The following is a 25,809-nucleotide window of genomic DNA, read 5'->3' on the forward strand; positions in this document are numbered from 1 at the left end:
TGTCTCCTCATCCTCAACACAGAGAACAGTCATGTATCCTCATCCTCAACACAGAGAACAGTCATATGTCTTCCTCATCCTCAACACAGAGAACAGTCATGTCTTCCTCATCCTCAACACAGAGAACAGTCATGTCTCCTCATCCTCAACACAGAGAACAGTCATGTCTTCCTCATCCTCAACACAGAGAACAGTCATGTCTTCCTCAGCCTCAAAGAAAAGAGGTAGGTCTAAGGAATGAGAGACACGGCACTAGGAAAGGATGAAGAGTTTATAGAAAACTGGAAAACCAACTGAAGGATTATATATATAAAAAGTCAGACCTCTCCCCTTTCAGCTGTCATCCCCAGCCTGACTTTCTGTACAATGGGTGCAGTCTGGAGACTCTCAATAGCCAAAACTCAAAAACCTGAAAATTCTCATAATTAAAATAAAGCATGTTTTTATGTATTTTATTTTGTAATGTAAGCAAATATGTCATGTAAGATAAACACAGCAAACAAGCAAGCACACAACCCAGCAAGTGTGAGACATACTATGAATAAGGAAAAGCACTATCGAGAAAAAGCCCTAGAGAGTGGAGCTATCTAATCCATGAAGTGGGAATACAATGCTTTAAAAAGGGAATAACATGGAATGATATCGCAAGATGGGAAAATTTAATATTTTAGAATAGTTTAGAATGTTAAACTAATCTCAAGTAAAATAAATAAAAGCAGAAGATATAAAGGAGAAAAAAATTAATTAGTGTACATGTCTGGGGACATAGTACTTTCATATTAGATATTATTAAAAAAAAACACAAAAAAACTAAAAAAAATCAAGTATTTCAAGAAAAATGCCTAGAAAATAGAATGTTTCAAAACTAAAAACGGCTGACTACACAGAAGCTGATGACAATGATTCTATAATTATAAAACTGAGGGAGAAAATCCTCCAACATCTGAAATCACCCAAAGGGTTAAGAATCAGAATAGCTGTAGACTATGCAAAGTATAAAACTACCTAAATAAATTTTTTAAATGACATCTTCAGAATTAAGAACGAACACGAATGATTAAGTACTTTTACAGTCATTTAAAAGTCAAGATGTTTACTCAATTATGTATCTTTTATTGAATTATACAAATTCCCAATTTAAAATGGCACTACCAGCAGATGGAATTATACAATAGTGTTTTGCTTACCTTTAACAGAAAATTTTATTGCTTTAGATGGTAGTGATCTTCCTGCATAGGTATCTGCATTACTTTCATTCAATACCACTTGTAATTTCAATGTATAATTACCCAGTTTCTGGATATTTTCTGGATAAATTAAGAAGAGATTAAACACCATGTCAACAGAAATTGATTTATATGTGCTTTTCTTTTCAGGGGAAATGGGGATCTCACAAGACTGCCCAGTCTGTTCTTAAACCAGTACACTCCAGTGGTTCCCCCTGCTGAGCTAGCTGATAGCTACAACAGATGTGAACCACCATGCATGGCTGTGGGTTGTTTACAGTGGGGATGAAGATCAATCCTAGGGGTCAACCCTGGTAGGTAAGCATAGTAAAGACTGGGGGGATGGCTCAGCAGTTAACATCACTTGTTGCTCTTGCAGAAGGACCAGGTTTGTTCATAGCCATCCATAACTTCAGTCTTGGGGAATTTGGTGCTACCTTCTGGTTTCCACAGGCACTAGGCAAGCACATTGTATACATGTATACATACATACATACATACATACATACATACATACATGCAGGCAAAACACTCCTACACATAAAATAAAAATTTGAAACCTAAAAAAATAAACAAAAATAAGAGTAACTCACCCATTTTTTTAAACCAGTAAGGCCATTTTCCTCCATGTTGACTGATATGTGAAATGATTTCTTTATTTCCACTTGAAGCTTAATAAAAAGAAAAACTGCCTTAAGAAACTGAGTATAGATAGAGCTGGGGTGGGGGGGGGGGGTGGCACACGTCTTTAATTCCAGCACTCGGGAGGCAGAGCCAGGCAGATCTCTGTGAGTTCGAGGCCAGCCTGGTCTACAGAGCGAGATCCAAGACAGGCACCAAAACTACACAGAGAAACCCTGTCTCGAAAAAAACAAACAAAAAAACAAAACAACAAAACAAAGAAACTGAGTGTAAAATAAAATGAGGTGTCAGAAGTAGCATCAAGTACAGTTATCTTTATTTGCTATACACTTTATAATACTGCTTTGAAGCTTCAAACTATATATTATTATCTTATACAAATGAGCAAAAACAATGAAAGTTTATTTAGCTCATTACAATGCTTTCACTTGGAGGGTAAAGTGATGGACTAGAAGGCAGTACCTCCAAAGTAAGACATTCTTCCTAATATATTATTTAAATGTCATGTGAAAGGCAGTATTCAGGCTAGGCTTGATTCATTTTTTTTTTTTAATTTCTAAATTTCAAGTTACAGTTGATTAGTGCTCTGTAATAATGCTCAGTGAGGGGGAAGGAAGGAATATGGAATTTGATCTTTTTAACACAATTGGTTTTTGTTTTTATTTTCCTTTGGCAAGCACCTTCATGTTTATCCCATATTGATGGATATCTTTTATTATTAGATGCAAATTTTCTAATAGGGGATACCCTAGAATCTCACACATTCTTGATCCTTGGCCTGATTCAGTCTCCTGGTTCCTTTTCTTATTGGCAGTGAGATACATAACTTGCTGTAGCTGGTTGTGTAGTCCAAGAAGCTCTCTTTGGAGATTTCTACTCAGGTATAGCTTGGATCTTTTGTTGTCGTTTGAGCCAGTCTTAACTATAGCCCTTTCTGGCCAGATGTCCTTACCTCACAGAAGTCCATCTGCCTCAAAGGCATGTGTTACCATGCCTGACCCTGTAACTTGAATCTTGACTTTAAAGGGTAGAAAAGAATTTCAGATTGATAATTCCAGGCTCAGATAGATTCAGCGATGAATTCTACCATACTTTGAAAGAAGAACTAACATCAGTGCTTCTCAAATTACTCTATATGTCAAGAAAGAAAGGCAAACTACCAAACTGTTTATAAAGCCAGTATTTCTCTGATTCCAAAATTGGGAAAAGACAAAGCAGAAAAATAGTATAGACCAATCTCCCTAAAGGACATAGATGTAAAAATTATCAGCAAAATATCTGTTGACTAAATTTAAGAATTAAAAAAAATAAATTTGCAATAACTCAAGCAAGCAAAGATCATAATGAACCTGTTACAAGGTTTTCCATATAAGTTTTATTCTTTTGGGTGGCTTTGTTTTGTTTTTAGACAGGTATCAAAATGTAGCTCAGGGCTATAGAAATGGCTCAGCAGTTAAGAGCACTGGCTGTTCTTCCAGAGGTCCGCAGTTCAATTCCCAGCAACCACATGGTGGCTCACAACCATCTGTAATGAGATCTGGCACCCTCTTCTGGCATGCAGGCAGAACACTGTATACATAATAAATAAATAAACCTTTAAAAAAAAATGTAGCCCAGGCTGGCCTGGGACTCACTATATAGGCCAGGGTGGTCTCAAACCTGCAATAATTCATCTGCCTCAGCCTCCCCAATGCTGAGATGACCAGAATAAACAACCATAAGGGGCTCGTCTATGTACTTTGAATTATGCCTAGTATACCTGTAAGGCCTCATATAACACAGATGTACTGACCTTAGAAATGACCCAACAGTGCTGTGGTAGTTAGCCATTCACTATAGCAGAGTTAGCTGTGCTCTGCAGGGCAGCTACCCACAAGCTGCACACTAGTTGTGGTTTCATGCACCCACCTCCCTCCAAATACGACTTTGATTCTAAAAGTCCTAGGTTTTTTAGTTTTTTTGTTTTGGTTTTTGGTTTTGTTTTTGGTTTCTCTGTGTAGCCCTGGCTGTCTTGGAACTTGCTCTGTAGAGCTGGCTGGCCTCACACTCAGAGATCTGTCGGCCCTGCCAAAGTCCTAGGTATGATTTGATCAAATCATTTCTCCTTTCCCAATTCCTGGAAATGTCCTCCAAATTCCTAGAACAACTCATAGGCATTTGCAGATTAGATTCCTCTTCTCAAGCCACAAAAAACTCCTATTCCCTGAATTTTGGACACTCAACTATTCCTCAGTTGAGTTGCCCAACATGACCTTTTGGAAGAATGCACCTTAATTTCTATTTTCTAACTTTAACCAAATCTGCTGTATTAACCAGATTCAAGTCATCAAAAATTAGAGACATTCAATCTTTCTCATCCAGTCACTCAAGGCCCAGACTGATCTATGCTCTTACTGTGCAGTATAACTTTAAGTTCCACCAGCAGCTTCTTTGATCCTCCGTGACTTGTCCCTGGGAGCTTCTGCATAGCTTCCCCCTTCTTGTTTAGTATTTCGATCCTTAGTGCACCTGTGGGAATGACCAAAGTGAAAAGAAAGACTATCACAATTACCCATCAACAGTCCGGAAGATCTTCATGTTACATTTCAATATTCTATAGTTTTCTATATATTAGAAGTAGACAAAAATTTTTTATAAGAAAGACAAAACCAACAGAGGGAACATTAGAAAACGTACCAATTGGGGTTCCGGCAGGCCTAACTTCATTTGGCAATAATTCATCTCCTTCAGGCCAAGTTACAGACAATCTATCAGGGAGCCTATTATAAAACCAGCATATTAATGTTTTGTGAATTTAGTTAATTAGAAATATGAAAATTAGTAGATAGGTACTATTGATACATTTTGAAAAGCTAAACCTAATCCCGCTATGTCTAATAAAAAGCCAAGATAAAAATCTATCTTGGGCCGGGCGGTGGTGGCGCACGCCTTTAATCCCAGCACTCGGGAGGCAGAGCCAGGCGGATCTCTGTGAGTTCGAGGCCAGCCTGGGCTACCAAGTGAGTTCCAGGAAAGGCGCAAAGCTACACAGAGAAACCCTGTCTCGAAAAATTAAAAAAAAAAAAAAAAAAAAAAAAAAAAAAAATCTATCTTGATATTAACACTTAGATATGATTTTTCTATTTATAGTACAAGTATACCCTTTAAAGACAAAATAAAATAATAAAATAACATCATTAGCTTGATCCAAAAATAGAAATTTCATCTTCTTTCCTTTTTTGTTTGATTTTCAAGTGATGGTGGTAGGACCCTCTCTACATTAATACATGCTGTCCTAGAACAAACAGCATAGCTCAGACTCGTCCTCAATGGCCCCACTTCAGTGTCCTGGGGACAGGAGGACAGCTGCTTCTTCCTTATTGGCTATTTCTTTTTTAGTGCTCTTTATTTCTTAGAAAGTGCTAGTTTCCTCTAGCTGTAAGCCACGCCAATTGATTTCCTTTAAATGCCCATGTTAAGGTATAAATAAATGTGACACTTTAGATAAAATTTCTTTTTCTAATGTTCCTATCTAACTACAACTCTCAATATTTAATGTCAAAGAGTTCACCTCAGGGCACATAACACATGTGAGAATACTGAATAGCACTACAATTCTTGGATTAAAACACATTATTTGAATCCAAAACTGTACTTTATATATTCAAAAATTATACTATATATTATATATTGCACTATATAGTATATATTCAAGTATATATCCCCCCTTTGAGACAGGGTATCATTATGTAGGTCTGGCCGGCCTGGAACTGGCCATGTAGGCTAGGCTACCCTTTAACTACAGAGATCCGCCTGCCTCCGTCCCCCACAGGTGCCACTGTGCCCAACCCCAATTCTTAATTTTGTTTAGCCTTATTTCTTGAAATTTGACTTACTTTGCCATTTCATCTTCTACATATTTTTTAATTGTTTTCTCAGCAACTGTCCTATCCAGCTTTGCAATGGGTACAGTTTTTATTTCATCATACAGCGCCTGGGGTTCCTGAATAAGAATTTATACCAACATTACAAAGATAACAATTTAAATTAAGTTGCTTAGTTAATAAACAAACCAATCCATGTATTTCCTTCAAAGACATCAATTTTATCCTAATTAAGTATACAAATGCGAGTAACTATTCTTACACTTAACTATTTTCACTCTTAAGAATCTAACTTTAAAAATTATTATTACTGCGTATGTGTATCGAGTATGTACATGGGCACACGTTTGAGGTCGGAGGACAACTCTTAGACCTTAGAATCAGTTCTCCAATTTTACCTCTAGTAACTATTTTCATTTTTTTAAATTTAATCTACATAATCCTAATAAAACCCAAATAACAAGAAACAAGCTAAGGGGAAAAAAACTTATTTTAATCTCGGATACTTATTCTTAGAACAGAATTCTGTCCAGTGATATTACTCGTCTGTGAACATAGTGAAAATTTGCCTTTTATAAAAGGCACTATTATACTAATAAAATATATAAATATATGTAAAACATACAAACATTAAACATGGAACAGAAAACTAAGCTGACATCACTTCATTCAACAGGAAAAAATGCAAGCCAATTTCCAAATACCATTATCTTTATTGCCATATTTACATAAAGGTGGTGCCAAGAGACTTTATCAGTCACTTGCTTTCTTACCATTGCGATCTGAACTTCACCTCCTGTAGCATATACTTCGCCATCATGATCACCATAAAGGAAAAATCTTACTATGCTTCCATAAAAGAGAGGAAGTGTCTTGATTGTCTTGACCTAATATTTAGCATAAATACTCAGGTTAATATTTTCTAAGAGAAAACAGGTTTAATAATAACTACTTTATGTAACTGTTATGCATGTGAAAAATATTCATTAACAATGACTTCAAACCAATGACGCAAGTAAGATGTGTGAGGCTTAGCACTTATTGCTGGCAAATCTGTGTTAAGACAGGAGCTTCTCCATTCAGATATGTCATAGTTAAGCATGTGTTTCTAGACTTTGACAAGTTAACATTCCCATCAAATACATTAGCTCAAGACTTGTTTATGAGTCAGGTGTGATGGGCCTATTTATAATTCCTGGCACTTGGAGTTGAGCACTGGATTGCTCAGTCCAACACAGTGACATTGTGTCATTCAAAATCCATGTCTTTCCTTGAAAAGGTAGTATCAATAGCTTCAGAAATTTAAAATAATCAAAAACCACTATCAATTATTTTGATTCATATGTACATGTCGTAGCAGGAAAAACCAACCAACTTAATGTTTTCTATTTTTCAGAACTGATTATTTATGTATGTCCATGCTCAGATAATCTATAAAGCATTTACTCAAGTCCATGGAGCAGTTGACAAACTGACTTGTAACTCCTCATTTGGCTTCCTGACACTCTAGTTCTCCTAGTTCCCTTCATCGCACTAGATAGCCTTCCTGTCTAGACATCAGCTCCCTTCTGTCCTGGTATAAATGTCATAAACGCCCCAGGCCTCAGATTCCTTAGCAATCCTTGTTCCTTCTAGGGCTTTAATTATATGATGGCACCCCTCAGAGTCATGGAGGGAAGGCATGTCTTTCTAATTTGCAACTGTTGAGTATATCCAAGCTTCGTCTGCTTGAGGTTAATTTGAATGCTACTTTTTTGCGTTTTTTTGTTTGTTTGTTTTTGGTTTTGGTTTTTTTTTTTGGTTTTTCGAGACAGGGTTTCTCTGTAGCTTTGGAGCCTGTCCTGGACTAGCTCTGTAGACCAGGCTGGCCTCAAACTCACAGAGATCCGCCTGCCTCTGCCTCCAGAGTGCTGGGATTACAGGCGTGCGCCACCACCGCCCGGCTTACTTTTTTTTTTTTTTTTTAAGGTTTGTTTGTTTGTTTATTATGTGTACAGTATGCCTGTGTGCCAGAAGAGGGTACCAGATCTCACTATTGATGGTTGTGAGCCACCGTGTGGTTGCTGGGAATTGAACTCAGGACCTCTGGAAGAGCAGCCAGTGCTCTTAACCTCTGAGCCACCTCTCCAGCTCCAAATGCTACTTTTTAACCCAAAGTATGTTAAGGTTTGCTCTCTTCTTCCAAATCCTAACATCATCCAACTTCAGAAAATTCTCTCCTCTCCTTACGATTCTCTTCTCGTTCAAATTATCATTTTACTTATGCTTTTATTGTTTCCATTTTTAGGTTAGAATATTCTAAGATCAAAGCACTTTCAATCTCTGCTATGTTTACATTTAAAATCAGAAAATATTGTTCAACAACAAAAATCAACTAAAAAACTAACATCAAAAATTACTTTACAACACATTAATACAACATTGTCACTCCGAGTGAGTAAAGTTAATTCAAGAAGAAATAATACTTTGCTCATGGAGCCTTTGGCAATAAACAAGATTAAGACATCATAAATTGTATATTAAAATTGGTTTCTTGTTCATTCTTTACAGGTTCCATAGAAACTAACATAAGCATTTTTGTAGTTGACAAACTCTAATACACCTAAACTAGTTGGCAATTCTACTAAGAACTTAATTTGAACATAAGCCGAACTTACCAGCTGACCTGCTTTGTATATTTTTCCATCCCACTCTATTGCTGAGTATGTTGCCCAGGGGCCTTGCTTTTTAGAGGGAAGATCTGGACGGGTAATTACTCCTTTAAAAAGTGTAAATTTTATTTGTTTGTCATACTTTTCATGACAGTCCTTCAGCCATAAAGCAAATTCTCTGTCAATTTTCATTCTCTGCTCCTGTAAAACATTAAAATGTTCTATGAAATAGTTATTGATAAACAAAAATAGCCTTAGAAATGTCACTTATTTCCTTTTCCTTTCACACGTCACATGTCAGAAACCTAGATGAACATTAAAATATCTTGCCAGATCTTTTCCTATACAAATTTAGGGGATTTCATAAAATTAAGGCATGTTTTCCTTATGACATTCTTTATGCCATAGTTATACAGAAAAATGGAGCAAAATTTAAAATAACTTACAAGAATGAAAGACTGTAAAACTGTTATGTGATGTACTTTTGGCAGCTAAGCATTACTTTATTGCAAGAGTAGTGCAAAGGAAATGATTCTGAGGTGTGTAGTTATGAAAGTACACAATTAGTCCTACTGAACTTTCAAAATTTTCTACCCAATGGAATCATTTTATTTCATTACCAGTGCATCCATTTTAATACTGATCAATCTCAAATCACCTTTGAGCCAAAAGTATTCCATAATTATACCCCCCCCCTTTGGTACCTTACAAAGCAAGACAAAATTGCATAGTTAAGGGGTAGGGAGGTGGCTCAACCGGTACAGACACTTGCCACCAAGCCTGAAAACCCAAGTTCCGTCTCTAAAATTCACATAATGGAAGGAGATAACGGACTCTAGCAAGTTGTCCTCTGACCTCTACATGCATGCCCTGCCTGGTACATGCATGCACATGAACATGTGCAAGAACAAACAAAAAATTATTAAAGCCTAATAGAGTAGTTAATGTTCAGTTCCCATGAAACACAATTTTACATATTCGTATTAAGTGGAGATGATACTAAAGTCTCGATACTAAGATCTAATAAAGTGGGCATGGCGGCATATGCATGTAATTCCAGCACTTGGGAGTTAAGAGGCAGGAGAACCAGAGAGGATCAAGAGTTCAAGGCCAGGTTAGGCTATAAAAGGTTTGAGGTAGGCCTGCCATACATGGGATTTTCTCTTTGGGGAGGTTGGGGGGTGTTAATAAAGGCAGGCAGGTAAATTTTATACAAACACAGTTTAACCAACTTAAAATTTTTTTAGTGTGATGAACAATTAACCCCCCCAAAAAAAAATTAAATCACCAAAGTCTTAGAAAAAAAACTTAACTGATGTATCAAAGCATAAAGGTTACACACACTGATGGAGTACTATGTAATATTGCACATATATATTATATAATATTCAAATCTGGTTAAACTGGCTGGAGAGAAAAACATAGCTATTAAGTACACTTGCTGCTCTTTGGGTGGGTCATTGCTTATAAGTCTAGCTCTATGGGAGTTGATTCCTTCCTTCAGCCTTCATGCACATGTGTACTTGCATACACACACAAACACAAAATATTTAAATGTTATTTCAACAAACATTGAGTATTTAAACAAACACAGAAGTCTTTTGAGTAAATGAATCTAAATATTAAATATTAGTAAAATATATTAGTAAATATATAAAATATTAGTAAAAACCTACTTAACGTATACATTTGGTTTAATTTAAGAGAGATCATTGGCTAATATTTAAAGCTTGAAACTTAAAAGGCATACCTGTCCATTTAAAATTCGTGTAAAAAGGGTGTTCTTATCTTTCAATTTCAGCTCAAGATCCATAAATGTCAGTTTATTTGTGCTGACCTGAAATCTGTCATTAGTGAATAATGCACCAGATATTCTATTAAAGCACTCAATTGGGGCAAGCCCTCTCTTCTTAGGAGGAGCACACCAGTCAAAGCTGGAACAGAACAACATTATTGGTCAGTAAAAAGAGTAGGTTAAAGATGCCAGCCCAGACTACTATATCCAGCAAAACGTTCAAACACAACAAATAGAGAAAGGAACACACTGCATTATAAAACCAAATTTAATGAGTATTTACAGATACAACTCTATAGAAGGCTCTAGAAAGAAAATCTCAGCCTGAAGAGGTTACTACACCCAAGAAATAAATAATCCCAGACCAACAAATCAAAGAGAGGGAAAAACCCCACAACATAACAACAAATAACAGGAATCAATAAACACTGATCACTGATCCCTCTCAACATCAATGTCTCATTTCCCAATAAGAAGACACAAACTAAAAGAATGGATACAAAGATCCATCCTTCTGCTGCATCCAAGAAACTTACCTTAAAAAAAAGAAACAAACAAACAAACACACCTTAACATCAAGGATAGACATCACCTCAGGGTAAAAGGATAGAAAAAGATATTCCAAGAAAAAGGACCTAAGAAACAAGCTGGTATAGCCATATTAATATCTGACAAAAATAGATTTCAAATCAAAACTAACGAGAAGAGGTAGGGAAGGGCACTACATACTCAATGGAAAAATTCACCAAGAGGACATTTCAATTCTTAACATCTATGCACCAAACATGAAGGCACCCAAGTTCATAAAAGAAGCACTGCTACAGCTAAAGTCACATACTGACCTCACACACTGATAGTGGGAGACTTCACCCTTACCAAGAGTCAGGTTATCCAGACAAAAACTATACAGAGAAAGGCTGGAACTAACTGATATCATAAACCAAATGGACCTAAGAGATATTTGCAAAACATTTCACCCAAACACAAAAGAATATACCTTCTTCTCTGCACCTCATGGAACTTTGTCCAAAACTGACCACATACTTGGAAACAAACAAGTCCCAAAAGATACAAGAAAATGGAAAAATCAGGAATCCTATAAGACCACCATAGATTAAAGCTGGATATCAACAACAAGAGAAACACAAAGTTTACAAACTCATGGAAATTGAACAACTCACTATTGAATGAAAAATGGGCCAAGACAGACACTCAGGAAATTCACAAAATTGTAAGAGCGTATTTAAAAACCCGTACTCCCATCAAATTGGAAAAAAATCTAAAAGAAATGGATCATTTTCTCAATAGGTACTACTTACCAAAGTTAAATGAAGATCAGATAAACAATTTAAATAGCTAGTGAAACAGAAACAGTAATTATAAGTCTCCCAACCAAAGAAAGTCCAGGGCCAGAAAGTTTTAGCGCAGAATTCTACCAGACTTTCAAAGAAGAGTCAATGTCAATACTCCTAAAAGTATTCCACAAAATGGAAGCAGAAGGAACACTTCCCAATTCATTTTATGAGGTCACAGTTATCCTGATACCCAAATGACATATTCAACAATGAAAGAGAATTACGGACAAATTTCCCTTATGAACATAGATGCAAAAATACTCAACAAAATACTTTCAAACCAAATCCAAGAACATTCAAAAAGATAATCCACCATGATCAAGTAGGCTTCATCCCAAAGATGCAGGGATGGCTTAACATATGAAAATGAGTAAATGTAATCTACCACATGAATAAATTAAAAGAAAACAACAATGATTATCTCACTGGATACCAAAAAAGCCTTTGACAAAAATCTATCACCCTTCATGATGAAATTCCTGGAGAGATTGGGATACAAGGGACATAACTAAACATAATAAAGGCAAGTTACTGCAAGCCATAGCCAACATCAACTTAAATGGAGAGAAACTAAAAGTAATTCTACTAAAATCAGGAACAAAAAAGAAAAGTACTATAGTCAATATAGTACTTAAAGTAATCTTAGCTAGAGCAATTAAGACACTGAAGGAGATCAAGGAAGAAGTCAAAGTATCTTTATTTGCAGATGATATGATAGTTTATGCAAGTGACTTGAAATATTCCACTGGGGAGGGGTGAGGTTGGAGAGATAGCTCAGCAGTTAAGAACACTGGCTGCTCTTCCAGAGAACCTGGGTTCAATTCCTAGCACCCACATAATGGCTTATAACTGTCTGCAACTCCAGTTCCAGGGGATCTGACACTCTCATATAGTCAGTCATACATGTGGGCAAAACACCAATGCACACAAAATAAAAATAAATCATTTTTTACAATTCCACTGGGGAATTCCCACAACTGATAAACATTTTCAGCAAAGTAGCTGAATAAAAAATTAACTCTCAAAAATGAGTAGACCTCCTATATACAAATCACAAATGGACCAAGAAAGCAATCGGAGAAACAAAACCTTTTACAATAGCTTCAAAAAATATAAAATATATTGGGGTATCTCTAAGCAAGTAAAAGACTTGTATGATAAAAACTTGAAGACATTAAAGACAGAAATTGATGAAGCTATCAGAAGACTGGAAAGATTGTCCATGGTCATGGATCAGTAGATTAATATAGAAAACAAACAAACAAACAAAAACAAAAAAGGCCATTCAAGAGCAATCTACAGATGCATTTCCCATCAAAACTCCAACACAATTCTTCACAGATCTTGAAAGGGCAATTTTCAACTTCATATGGAAACACCAAAAAATCAGGACAGCTAAAACAATCCTTAGATTTCAGAGTGGAATGATAAAAATAATTGATGGGTGTATCACCACCCCTTATTTAAAACTGTACTACAGAGGGTGGTGGTGGCAAATTCTTCAATAACCAGCTATAATCTGGATAACCACAGAGGTTAGGTATAGATTAAGTGAGTAGAGGCAGGGAATCTCCCTAGGAAGGGGAAACAAAATAGACAGTTGGGGATGGATGGGGTGGTGAGACCTAGAGCAGGAGGATTAAATGGAGAGGGGAAAGAAAGAGGGAGATAAGGGAGGAAATACAGGGAGAGACAGTTAAAACTAAGAGCCATTTGAGGGGCCATATGGAAACTTATTATAGTAAAAGCATCTTAAAATATATACATATACAAAAGAAATCTAAATGGAATCACCAAACAGGGAGAGAGAGTACCAACTAGATATCTCTAGCCATGAAATAAACCTCCAGTGCCAGGAATAGGTTACATGAAATTAAGTTAGCTAAAGGGGTCCAACGGAAACCCCCAAAGTACCTAGGCTATTGCCAAGGCTATTGGTTGCTTTCCAGAAACTGATGGTAAGGCCCTACTGCTGGAGATAACATCTACATAACTCACTGAACACAGAGAAGTCAAGCTGGTGCACACCTAGAGCCTTCACCTCCACTGAGGAGTGCTCTGGTACCAGAAGGTACTCTGCACACTGCCAGAGGAGAAAGGTCCACACCGACCCTGTTACAAACCCTCTAATCTACAAGGGTGACTTGCCCAGAAGACATGCCGGTGCAACAGGAGCACACCAGTTGCAGCAGCAGCAGCCAACCACTCTCTGGTGGATTTAAGGCCCACTCCATGAGATGGAATCCATGCTTTATGCAGCTCATGTGGCCTAGAACCTGAGACTAGACAGGTCATGGATCTAAGCAAAGACCAAACACTACTGTTCTGCTAAAGGAACACAGCAATAAAATGACTCCTAAGTACATTCTGCTGAACTCTTAGATCAGTGCCATGCTCAGCCAGCAGAGCTGCTTTCCTCCTACAGTAGATGGAAACAAATACCGAGATCTACAACTGGACAGTTTGCAAAGAGGAAAGGACCCTGGGACGCTCAGTCCTAAATGGGATGTCTCCAACAAATCCCTCCCCTCAGTGTAGTAGAATATTTTAAGGTGTGGTATTTTTGTTTGTGTTGCACTTTTTTAACTCTGTGAGACTGTGTTACTGTGCCTGTCTAAAACACCTGATGATCTAATAAGGAACTGGCCAATAGCAAGGCAGGAGAAAGGATAGGTGGGTCTGGCAGGCAGAGAGAATATATATAGAGAGAAATCTGGAAAGAGAGAAGATCGAGCAGCCAGAGGAGGAGGACTCCAGGGGCCAGCCACCCAGCTACACAGCAAGCCACAGAGTAAGAGTAAGATTTACAGAAGTTAAAGAACAGGAAAAGCCCAGAGGCAAAAGATAGACTGGTTAATTTAAAGAAAGCTGGCTAGAAACTAAGCCAAGCTAAGGCTGGGCATTCATAAGTAAGAATAAGCCTCTGTGTGTGATTTATTTGAGCTGGGTGGTGGACCCCCCAAAAGAGCCAAACAACAACCTACAACACCTCAGGGCTCAGGGAACTCTTCAAAAGAGGGTGTGGAAGGAGTTAAGAGCCAGAAGGAATGGAAGACACCAATGCCTTCTAGACACAGTAGGACTGACACACACCTGAACTCACAGAGACCATGGCAGCATGCATCCTCAGGTGAAAGCTAGATGGGGTCCCGGTGCTGAGAGGGGGAAGTGGACACACGCCCTCATCTTAACCCAGAAGTTATCTCTAATTAATAACCATTTGTAAAGAAAAAATCAGCTTTCCCCAACAGAGTCTCACTGGGTATACAAACCATACTTAAGAGCAGGCCCCAAGCCAAGCAGCAGATGGCCAACACAGAATGAACTCAATGGTATTTTTGGAGTTCAGAGGTTTTTTGGTTTTGTTTTGTCTCATTATGCTTTGTGTAGGCATTTACAAAAATGTTTGTTGACCTTACAGGTCTTCTGCATATAAATATGCATATATATGTATATGTGTGTGTGTATATATATATACATATATATACATATATATATACATATATATAATTATGGTTTCTGGCTTTGTTTTTTATGTGATTTCTGTGTGTGTGTGTGTGTGTGTGTGTGTGTGTGTGTGTGTGTGTGTGAATATGTGTGTCTATGTGCCTATATGTGTTTTTTGTGTCTTTTCTTTGGTTATCTCTTTTCCTACTCATTGTTTTGCTCTGTTCAGGTTTGTTTTTAATTTTACCTGATTTTTTTTTTCTTTCTTTCTTTTTTTTTTTTTAGATGCCTGCTTGTTTTCTAATAAGAGAAAGAGCAAGAAAGGATGTGGATTCAGGCAGGTGGGAGGATCTGGGAGGAATTGGGGAAGAAGTAACTGTAATCAGAATACAATATATTAAAAAAAATATTTTCAATTAAAAAAGGTTAGGTTAAAAAATGTAATCCACAACAATGAAAACTTACTCTTCAACTGATGTATATGGTATTAACCGTCCATTCCAAAAGCACTCAAAAATAGGTCTCTTCCCTCTCGCTGCTTTATCAAGAATGAAGCAATCATCATCATCTTCTTCATCTCTTAATTCTATAGCAAAAGGGTAAGACAACATTTTCATGTCCATAAAGCAGGACCATTTTTTACTACTGTGACATCAATTTCTATAAGGGCATATTAAAGTTGCTTCAGAGAAATACCACATACAGTCATTCGAATCGCAACAGAAAATTTTTAGTTAAAAAGATTTAGGAGTTCATAGTTAATATAAATGATTACCTACATACTATCTATTATGAAGTAGGAGTATCACACTAGCTGACAAGACTATGATCTTTAAAGCTATTTCTTTCTTTTCTTTTCTTTACTGTTGTTAATTGTTTGTTTGTTTCAGTTTATTTTGACAGGGATTTTCTATGTAGCCCTGGCTGTCCTGAAATTCACTACGGAGACGAGGCCAGCATCAACTCAGAAACCCACCTGCCTCTGGCACCTAAATGCTGGGATTAAAAGCATGTGCCACTGTGGGCTGGAGAGATAGCTCAGAGGTTAAGAACACTGGCTGCTCTTCCAGAGGTCCTGAGTTTAATTCCCAGCAACCACATGGTGGCTCACAACCATCTATAATGAGATCTGGTGCCCTCTTCTGGCCTGCAGGCATACATGCAGGCAGAACATTGTATACATAATAAATAAATAAATAAATAAGTAAATAAATAAATCTTAAAAAAAAAAAAAGACATGCTTACATGGAAAGGGTATCTCATAGGATCTGAGCTGGGCGGCGGTGGCACACACTTTTAATCCCAGCACTCAGGAGACAGAGCCAGGCGGATCTCTGAGTTTAAGGCCAGCCTGGTCTACAGAGTAAAATCCAGGACAGGCACCAAAACTACACAGAGAAACTTGTCTCGAACAAACAAACAAAAACAAAACAAAAAGCATGTGCCACCATGCTGGCTTTTAAAGTTAGTTCTCATTTTTTTTTTTTTAAATTAAACATCAAAAAAAGGTTTTTTTTCCTACAGAGACTTCCTCTTCTCCACAAACAGGCTCTTGAAATCTGCACCTGAACCACAACTGCGGCAATTTTTTTGGTTTTTTTTTTTTTTTTTTGGTTTTTCGAGACAGGGTTTCTCTGTGTAGCTTTGCGCCTTTACTGGAACTCACTTGGTAGTCCAGGCTGGCCTCGAACTCACAGAGATCCGCCTGGCTCTGCCTCCCGAGTGCTGGGATTAAAGGCGTGCGCCACCACCGCCCGGCAACTGCGGCGATTTTATAAAGCTAGCACCACACGGTGCGGCGCGGCGGCGGCGGCGGCGGCGGCGGCGGCGGTGGCGGCAGAGCACGCCTTTAACCCCAGCACTCGGGAGGCAGAGGTGGGCAGGCCTTCTCTCTCCTCTCTGAATTTGAGGCCAGCATGGTCTACAGAGGGAGTTCCAAGACAGCCAAGGCTGTTAGACAGAGAAACCTTGTCTTGGAAAACCAAAACAAAACAAAACAGCTAGCAATGCTTACGTGAAACTCTACAGTGTCAAATAGCAGCAAGTTCATCTATTTTACACAAATTAGTCAAGAGTACTCAATTTAACTTTATATAAACTATGATGTTTCCAAAGGCTGGATTCAGACAAACAGGAAATGACACTCTACCATACATCAAGAATAAATTAGTACAATCATCAACAGTATTGTGCTTTTTATGAATACATTCTTAAATACCCAGATAAATTAAGCACTATGTTTCTGATATATTAGCACATACTGGCATTAAGTAATCTACCTAAATTAATAAAGCCTTCACCTCCCAAAATGCCCTTGTAAGAAAGTTTCAATCAAGCCAAGCCACTTTGGTCTTAAAAGAATTTCCCTGATCATCATCATCACTTGAAGAACTGTATTACTCTGTCTAGAAGATTACAAAATAAAAACAAAACAAAACCTCAGACATAGCAAGTTTGGTGGGGATCAGAGACTCACAGGAGATAAAACCACTGAGTAACAGGCACTGCTTGCAGAGGTACTACATCATGGCTGAGCACTATTCTTTATTTTTTTCTTCATTTTATTTATGTATTTTGTTAATGTATGAGTGCTGTCTGCATGTATGTCTGCATTCCAGAAGAGGGAATCAGATCCCATAACAGATGGTTGTGAGCCACCATGTGGTTGCTTGGAATTGAACTCAGGACCTCTGGAAGAGCAGCCAGTGCTGTTAACCTCTCAGCCATCTCTCCAGCCCCTTATAGAGCACTATTCTAAGGACTGACCGTAATTTCCCTGCTTTCTCTCTATCCCTCCCTCCCTCCCTCCCTCTCTTTTCAAAACAGTCTTGTCATGTAGTCCATGCTGGCTATGAACATTCCTTCTAGTTCAGCCTCACAAGTGTTGGATTATAGACTACACCACCACACCCAGCCTCAGTTTCTCATTTAACCCTCATAATCACTGAAACAAACAAACTCATTTTACGTATGTCAACACAAAATAGGGAGTGGTTTGTCTAAAATAACAAAATAGAAGAATGACAAAGATAGGATGTGGGTCAGAAAACTAAGGATAATTAAAGTATTATATTATTTCAACACAAGCTCAGCATGGTGGTACATGCTGTAATTTCAACAGAGAAGGTAACACAATTGTTTCCTAGTTATAGGTCAGACCCTGTATCAAATATAAATTTTTTCAACTCAATTGCCAATAAACTCACTGGATATTGTTTTTGTTGCTTTAAGTAAATGAACATTATATGGAAAATATTAAGTTAAATACCTATCTTAGCGCACACATACACACACACACACACACACACACACAAAGACATATTACATAGATATAGTACATATAAAATAACAACCAAAAAAAGGCCAAACCCTACAGGATCATTAAAAAAACAACAAAAACAAAAACTTAAGGTATAAAAAGCTTTATAAAAGTAAGACAAGGCTAGAGAAATGGTTCAGTGGTTAAGAGCATTGGCTGCTCTTCCAGAGGACTTAAGTTCAATTCCCAGCACCCACAGGGTGGCTCACAACCATCTGTTATGGGATCTGATTCCCTCTTCTGGTGTGCATGAAGACAGGTCACTTGCATACATAAAATAAATAAATTTAAAATAAAACAAAACAAAAGACAAAAAGTACAATAGAAAACAGGAGTAAATGTGATTGTACGAATATAAAAATTTAATAACTACACATAAAAGATAGATACTGTGGGGAACACATTCAGGAATACCATGCATACACATAAAAATTGAACTCTCTCAGAAATTAAAAGTTTCTGAAAGTCAAGTGCTTTTTTCTAACCTGGAATTAAAGATACACAAAAATTAAGTATTTGTATAAATGTATGAAACTGTGAAAAAAAAAAAAGTAAAACAGGTATATGAGGTAAATGCTGATAGTTCATAAATATATTTTTAAAACAAAAGACTACCAGGAGTTATAAAAATTATAAACACTAACAATACATAAAGAAAAACTGTTAGAACTTTTATCTAGTCTTACTAGCCCAACTAGAAATCATTTAGAGAATACTATCATAAATCACAACGTTCTATTTTCAGATAACAGATCAGATTCACATACTTGATGGAAAGCATGGATCATCAGGGTAAGTTTCTCTATCATATAAGAAGGGGTGATACCGGATAACCCCTTCAACCACACCATCTCCTTCAACATGAGCCTTGAACTCAAAACTATCAGATGCTGTGTTTATATACAATGTCTGCATGTCATCTTTTATTTCCCTTAGGTTGACAATCTTAGGTGTCTTTCCTTTTTCAAACAAAGAAATCTAAAATAAAAATAAAATAGAAATAATTAAATTCTATGGTAACTTTACTTTTCACAGCCAAGCTCCAACCACAGAATAGGCAAGACTATATTCATTTGTAAAGTAATCATCCAGTTAACAAATTATATATATTTATGCATGGATCAAAACTCAGTAAAGACTACACAATAATAAAATAGAAAGGAGTAAATCAGCACTGAAGGACAGATAAGTCATAAGCATATTACATTTAAGGACATTTTACATGAGATTCCTCAGTGTTTAGACAAGGAAATGCAGAACCCAGTATTAAAATGTTCTGTGCACCACAAGACTTTCAAGAACAAATAAGATGCCATGAACAGATATATCCCTCTCTCTCCTTGCTTTCAAAAGTATTATATCAACCACAATTCTCATATCCACAGAAAAGTGAATAAAAAGGAAACCAAGGGCCATATCCAAGGCTACAAAAATACATCTAAGAACCATCTCTTCATTAGGTATTCAAACAACCAAAAAAATTTGATGAAAAAACAAGGAGAGCAAATTTGTCTAATTACTGACTAACTTTTGTTATTCAGTATCATTTGGGATATCCTAAGGTGGAATTTTGGCTTACTTCAATATCAATATTATTGGAAGGTCCAACTTCTTTAGCTGTATTTATTTCATTTCCTTTTGGTCCATGAATATAGTAATGATAAATATGCCTAAAGTGAAGAATAACATTATAATTTATTAACACAGAACCATAGTTCACATCTTCAAAAGAAATATTTTCCCACAATTGAATACACTTCCTAGCTAAGCACTTGATCATTGGAGATGAAATGCTAAAGTCTCACACATGCTTAAGGGACCATCTACCATTAAGCTACGCTATCTAGCCATGCACTCCAGCATTTTTTAAAACAATATTCCAATGGTAAAATAATCTCTGAAATCAAAGCATTACATTTCCATTTACAGATTCAGATACACAATTGATCTATAACAACATTTTAAGAAGTTAATAAATTCAACAAAACTCCATCAAAAGTCACTAGAAATCTTTGCTGCCTTATTTTTTAAATAAAGGCTAAACAAAATTAAAATATTTCTCTGATTATTCCTCAAGTAGAAATTTACAGAATTTCTTCTCATAAATTAAAAAAAAAAAAATTAGGTTTGCCAGGCATGGTAGTACACACCTGTAATCCCAGGACTGACAGGCAGAGGTATGAGGATTGCAAGTTCCAGGCCAGCTGAGATACACAGTGAGAATCTAACTCTAACGAAAGAGAAGGTGGGAAAGAGGAAGGGAGAAAGGCAGAGGGAACACTTATCACCCTAGCTACTCTTCAAAATAATATTAACATAAAAGAAACCACTAAAACATTGTATTTTTCTTCAAAATCGTCAATGCTTAAGACCATACTTTAATGATTGTCTATTCTGAATAAAATAAATTAAAGAACAAAAAAGGATATATTATTCTTTATTTTGTATACACAATTTCTTCAGTAGGAAGAAATCATAAAGGGTAGCTACTATATACTTAGAAAAGAAAATCCAATTTCCTTTTTTTTTTCTTGTTTTTTTGTTTGTTTGTTTGTCTTTTTGAGACAGGGTTTTCTCTGTGTAGTTTTGGTGCCTATCCTGGATCTCGCTCTAGACCAGGCTGGCCTCGAACTCACAGAGATCCGCCTGGCTCTGCCTCCTGAGTGCTGGGATTAAAGGTGTACGCCACTGCCGCCCGGTGAAAATCCAAATTTCTTATATAAATATGTCAGGCAATAAACAGAAATTTCAAGAAAAAAATGGTATTCCTAAGAGTCAATTTTATTTCCTATAAAAAACAAAAATGTACACTCTGTTAATATGTACGTGTATATAATAAAGACTTAAGTACAAAAGTCTTTGGAGTAAATATTGGATGATTTTTAATTATTAATTTTGTGAAGATATACCCATTTAAAAAGAGTCAGTATTCCAGACTAAATGAAAACTGTGTAAATAATCTACTAAGAGTAAATATTTAGAGATACAGGAAAAACTTAAGTAAATCTTCTGATTTCGTGAATGAGATATATACAATCAGGATTTATTGGAATAATACAATGATATTTTAGTATTTATTATTAATTATTAACATGGAACATTTTAAGGAATGCTTGTGCATTTCTTATTTCACTGGGCTAAATGTGTTAATCTGTCAAGCATTTATTACTATGTAGTAGATATTCTTGTAGACACTGAAGATATAGACATAGGCATGAATCAAAAGATTACAGTGGGGAAACAAGAATCCAGAACTATAGTATGGAAGTTTACATTACACCTGTGGGAAGAAGCAAACAGTGTGACTGAAAACCGCACTGGAGCATGATTAACTCTCCAGTTGTTCTTCACTCTGCAGCACGTGTCAAAAAACCTGTGCTTCAAAATTAATGTTCAATATACGAAGCAATCTATTTCATTTTTGAATGAGTGAATGAATAACCCTTTAAAAATCAACATCAGAACAGTGCACAATGTACCAATGTGAAGAAAACTGGACCAAAGAGACTTCAATACATCTCTAATTATTTTCTGTCTTTAAGTAGGAGACAATGGGTAAATTGTAAGTCAGGCGTGGAGTCCCATGCCTATAATGCTAATACTTGGAAGTCAGGAAGGAAGAAAATGGGAAGGGTTCCAGGTCAGCTGGGGTACATAGCAAGATCCTGTTTCAAAAACAAAACAAAACAACAACAAAAAAAGTAAGCAGGAACATTTCTTGAACCAAATTACTTACGTTAACTGTCGTGTCCAAAGATGGAAATAATTTTTCAAGTACTGTATATGTTCTGGTTGCACTCCTGTAATAACCACAGTAGTAAAGCTGTCTTTCTCTTTCTCCTCTACAATAAGATTGTGTAGGAATCTTTCATCATCATTTGTAATGTGAACAGAATCAGCTGGCTAAAAAGGTGAATACATACACAACAGATTAATTCATCTATAATTATAATCATATTTAAGTTTTAAGGTGATTCAGAAATTTTATTTTTAATGTTTCAAAAACAATCTTTAATGCTGAGTATGGTATGGGTATGGTAGTACATGCATCTAATCTCAACCCTTGGGAGGCAAAGGCAGGCTGATCTCTGAATCTGAATCTAGCCTAGGCTTACAGACAGCTCCAGACCGGTCAAGGCTGGGAATGAAAAAGGGATAAACACACAGACACACAGAGAAGCTGAGATCAGTACACTGGGCTGAGGGAAAAGCAACAGTACCCCAGAAGCTTATTATATACAGTTAGTTGAACAGGGGGTATTATAAAGTTGAACCGAAAGGGGGTATTATAATATACAGTTGAACAGGGAGGGGGTGTTATTAGATACACTTGAACAAGGAAACAGACAATTGGTAGGAGCATTTTCTGCAAAGGAACTATCTCTGTAGGGGAGCAGTCTTCAAGCCACTATCATTGGAGGGAGGAAGCTACAATGGAGATTTTCTGCACATACTCAGATCAAGAAGGGATGCTGCCATTTCCATGAACCTAACCTTTAGGGAAAGCACTGCCATTTTCCCACAGGTCTGAGGCTCATGTCAACCCCACACATCTACTTAGGACTTCATCTGCTCCCTACAAAGAGCCTCAAATCCACCCACATTCTGAAAATCACTAGCAAGTCAAGAAGAGTTCAACTGAAATACCTGCAAAGAACTGTTCAAAGGGAGCACAAGGGATGATATGGCAGAAAGAGAGCAATCTGTTCAGTTCCCAGCACCTACATCAGGTGACTTATGGTTACCATTGACAACTCGAGTTCCAGGGGATCAGATGCTTCCTCTGGTCTATGTGTGTAACTGCATGCCCATGCACAAACACAGCCCCCGCACAATAAAATTATAAGTAAAAAATAAATCTTTTTAGAAAAGAATTATTAAAAAAGAAAGAAAGAAAGGAAGGAAGGAAGGAAGGAAGGAAAGAAGGAAGGAAGGAAGGTAAGCAAGTACCACTGGTACCCATGAAATGTTTGCTCAGATGAAAGAGCTCTGGGTTTGATCCTTAGCACTGGAGGAAAAAGAGCAAAAAGCAGTGATGTTGTAAACTTGAAAGCATCTAGACTCCCTAGAGGCAAGCTAGCCAAGCACACCTATGAGGAATTATCTTGATTAAGGTTAGCCTATGGGAATATCTGTGAGGGATTCTCTTGATTGGGTTAATTAGTGTTAGAAGACCCATCTTAAGGCAAGGATCCTAAACTGTATATATAAAGAGAGCTGAGGCTAGCATTCCTCTGCCTCTATATCTGGACCAAGAATGCTCTTGCCTCCCAATGACCTCCCTAGTTGGATGAACTTTAGTCTAGAATGGTGAGTCAAAATAAACTCAGTCTTGATTAAATTGCTTTTGTCAGCATATTGTCTCACAGCAATAGAAAAGACATTCAACAAAACAGCAGACAATACATGCAGCATGTCTGCAATCCTGACACTCTTGGAGACTGAGTTCAAGCGTAGCTTGGACTATATAATGAGTACCAGACCAACCTAAACTAACATGTGAGGAGGCCCTGGCTCAGCCAAGCAAGCAAAAAACAAATACAGGAGCAAACTGTCTTGTTTACTCTCTATTGCTGTAAAGGGACAACATGACCACAACAACTTAGAAAAGAAAGCATTTAGTTTGGGGTGGGGGGTTAAGGTTCCAGAGATTACTTAGTAGAGTCCATGAACATCATGGTGGGGAGCATGGCAGCACATAGGCAGGTACAGCACTGAGAAGTAGCTGAGAGCTTACACCTGTTCCACAAGCATGATGCAAAGAGAGAGCTAACTGGAAATGCCTTGGGCTTTTAAAATCTCAAAGCCCACCCTCCATGACACACCTCCTCCAACAAGGCTACACCTCCTTATCCTTCCCCAACAGTTCTACCAACTGGGGATCAAGCATTCAAATATATGAACCTAGGAGGGCACTCCCATTCAAACCAGTGCATTTTATTCCCAGGCCCCCACAGCTTGTAGCCACATCATAATGTAAAATGAATTTTAATCCCATTTCAAGTCTCTAAGGTCTTTCACAAAATGCTGGATTAGTTGTTAGAGTCTCATCCTGAGGGTAGGACTCCCTTTATTCCATTTCTCCTATCTATTTCAGTACAAACCAAGGGTCCAGCATTAAATTTCCTAGTGCTATTTCTCCCCTCAAACTGTTACATTCTGTATTTCTTGCTCTGTTTTACTCTAGATCAGCATAAGAGTGATAACTAATACATACAAGACAGAGCAAATATTAGGCTCTCTTGGAATCTCTGTAAGGAAACTATTCCAAATATTTCAATTTAGCCTCAGGCAGATTCTTAGAACAGGGGCATAAAGCAGCCACAATCCTTGCCAAAATGTCACAAGAATGGTCTCTATCTAGCCCAGTTGCTAATAGTGTTCCCCTATAAAATCTCTTGAGCTGGGCTTTCTCTAAGCAATACTGATTTCCAAGCTCAAACAAGGATGGTCCTTTAAGCCCTGCTTACAGCATTCAACTGCTTTTTTAGTCCAATGTCCTAAAAATCTTCCACATTTTTCAAACAGACAAACAAATGTAGCCGGAAGATTTCTCCAGTCCTGCCTGGGCCCACGGTACCACAGCCGCTTATAAAATAATCACTAAGAGGCTTAATATTATTTATAAACTGTATGGCTTATGGCAGGCTTCTTGCTAGGTAGCTCTTTCATCTTAAATTAACCCATTTCTATTCATCTATGTTTTGCCACATGGCCACGGCGTTAACTATCTGCTGGTGTCTTGCTTGGGCAGCAGCTAGGCATCTCCCCCCTCCTCTCCTTTCCTCTCTCCATATATCTGCTTGGATTTCCCACCTGCCTCTAAGCCACCTTGCCATAGGCCAATGCAGCTTTATCAGCTAATCAGAGCAATACATATTCACAGCATACAAAGACATCCCACAGTACTTCCCCTTTTATGTCTAATCAAAAAGGAAGGTTTTAACTTTAACATAGTAAAATTACATACAATAAAACAGTTATCAAGCAGGAATTACAGTTATAATATCTAGTCTATTTGTATTTGGCAAAATTAAAGAAAATATTCTATCATATATTTGTGAGTCTAAGGTTTTATATCTAATTTATCTTTTATCATAACCAAGAAAATTTATATTACATTTAGTCTTCAACTACATCAAAGACCCCAGAAGGATATAATATTACCTAAGTAAACAGGAAGTACATTGTAAGCAACTTCCAAAAATCTAAAATGACAGAGACAGCTGGCTCCCTGGACAGTCACCCAAAGTTCCTTTGCAACGTTGGGGCATCCTTCTTCAGCCCATAGGCCTAGAGTTTTTTAGTCGCATCTCCCTGTGTCCTGTAGAATATTTGGCAGTCTCCTCTGCGAAGCAGGAACCTGAAGGACAATCTCACCTTGTTTTGGCAAAATTTAGTGGTCATTTTTCTATGGGTCCTGCATGTCCAGTTTATATAACACAGTGTTAAGCAGTCCATGCAAGAGCAGTTCTTTGCCCAGCAGGCCATTTTGCGCCAGGAAGAAGACA

The 25,809-nt window shown here is 37.2% G+C and overlaps 1 protein-coding gene across 1 annotated transcript in view; it reads right to left on the reverse strand.

Annotated features, from left to right (window-relative positions):
- The window catches only part of Smchd1 (structural maintenance of chromosomes flexible hinge domain containing 1), a 138,979-nt gene that overhangs the window by 82,587 nt on the left and 30,583 nt on the right, over positions 1-25,809 (reverse strand). Inside the window, exons 8-19 of the mRNA XM_059278617.1 lie at positions 22,035-22,201; positions 19,878-19,968; positions 19,066-19,276; positions 15,445-15,565; positions 10,133-10,316; positions 8,389-8,583; positions 6,505-6,618; positions 5,744-5,850; positions 4,545-4,627; positions 4,263-4,376; positions 1,820-1,897; positions 1,188-1,307 (exon numbers count right to left, since the gene is read on the reverse strand). Coding sequence (XP_059134600.1) covers positions 1,188-1,307; positions 1,820-1,897; positions 4,263-4,376; positions 4,545-4,627; positions 5,744-5,850; positions 6,505-6,618; positions 8,389-8,583; positions 10,133-10,316; positions 15,445-15,565; positions 19,066-19,276; positions 19,878-19,968; positions 22,035-22,201 — 1,585 coding nt within the window. The remainder of the gene's footprint in view (positions 1-1,187; positions 1,308-1,819; positions 1,898-4,262; positions 4,377-4,544; positions 4,628-5,743; positions 5,851-6,504; positions 6,619-8,388; positions 8,584-10,132; positions 10,317-15,444; positions 15,566-19,065; positions 19,277-19,877; positions 19,969-22,034; positions 22,202-25,809) is intronic.

The sequence above is a fragment of the Peromyscus eremicus genome, chromosome 13 (assembly GCF_949786415.1).
Source record: "Peromyscus eremicus chromosome 13, PerEre_H2_v1, whole genome shotgun sequence".
Taxonomy (NCBI): Eukaryota; Metazoa; Chordata; class Mammalia; order Rodentia; family Cricetidae; genus Peromyscus; species Peromyscus eremicus.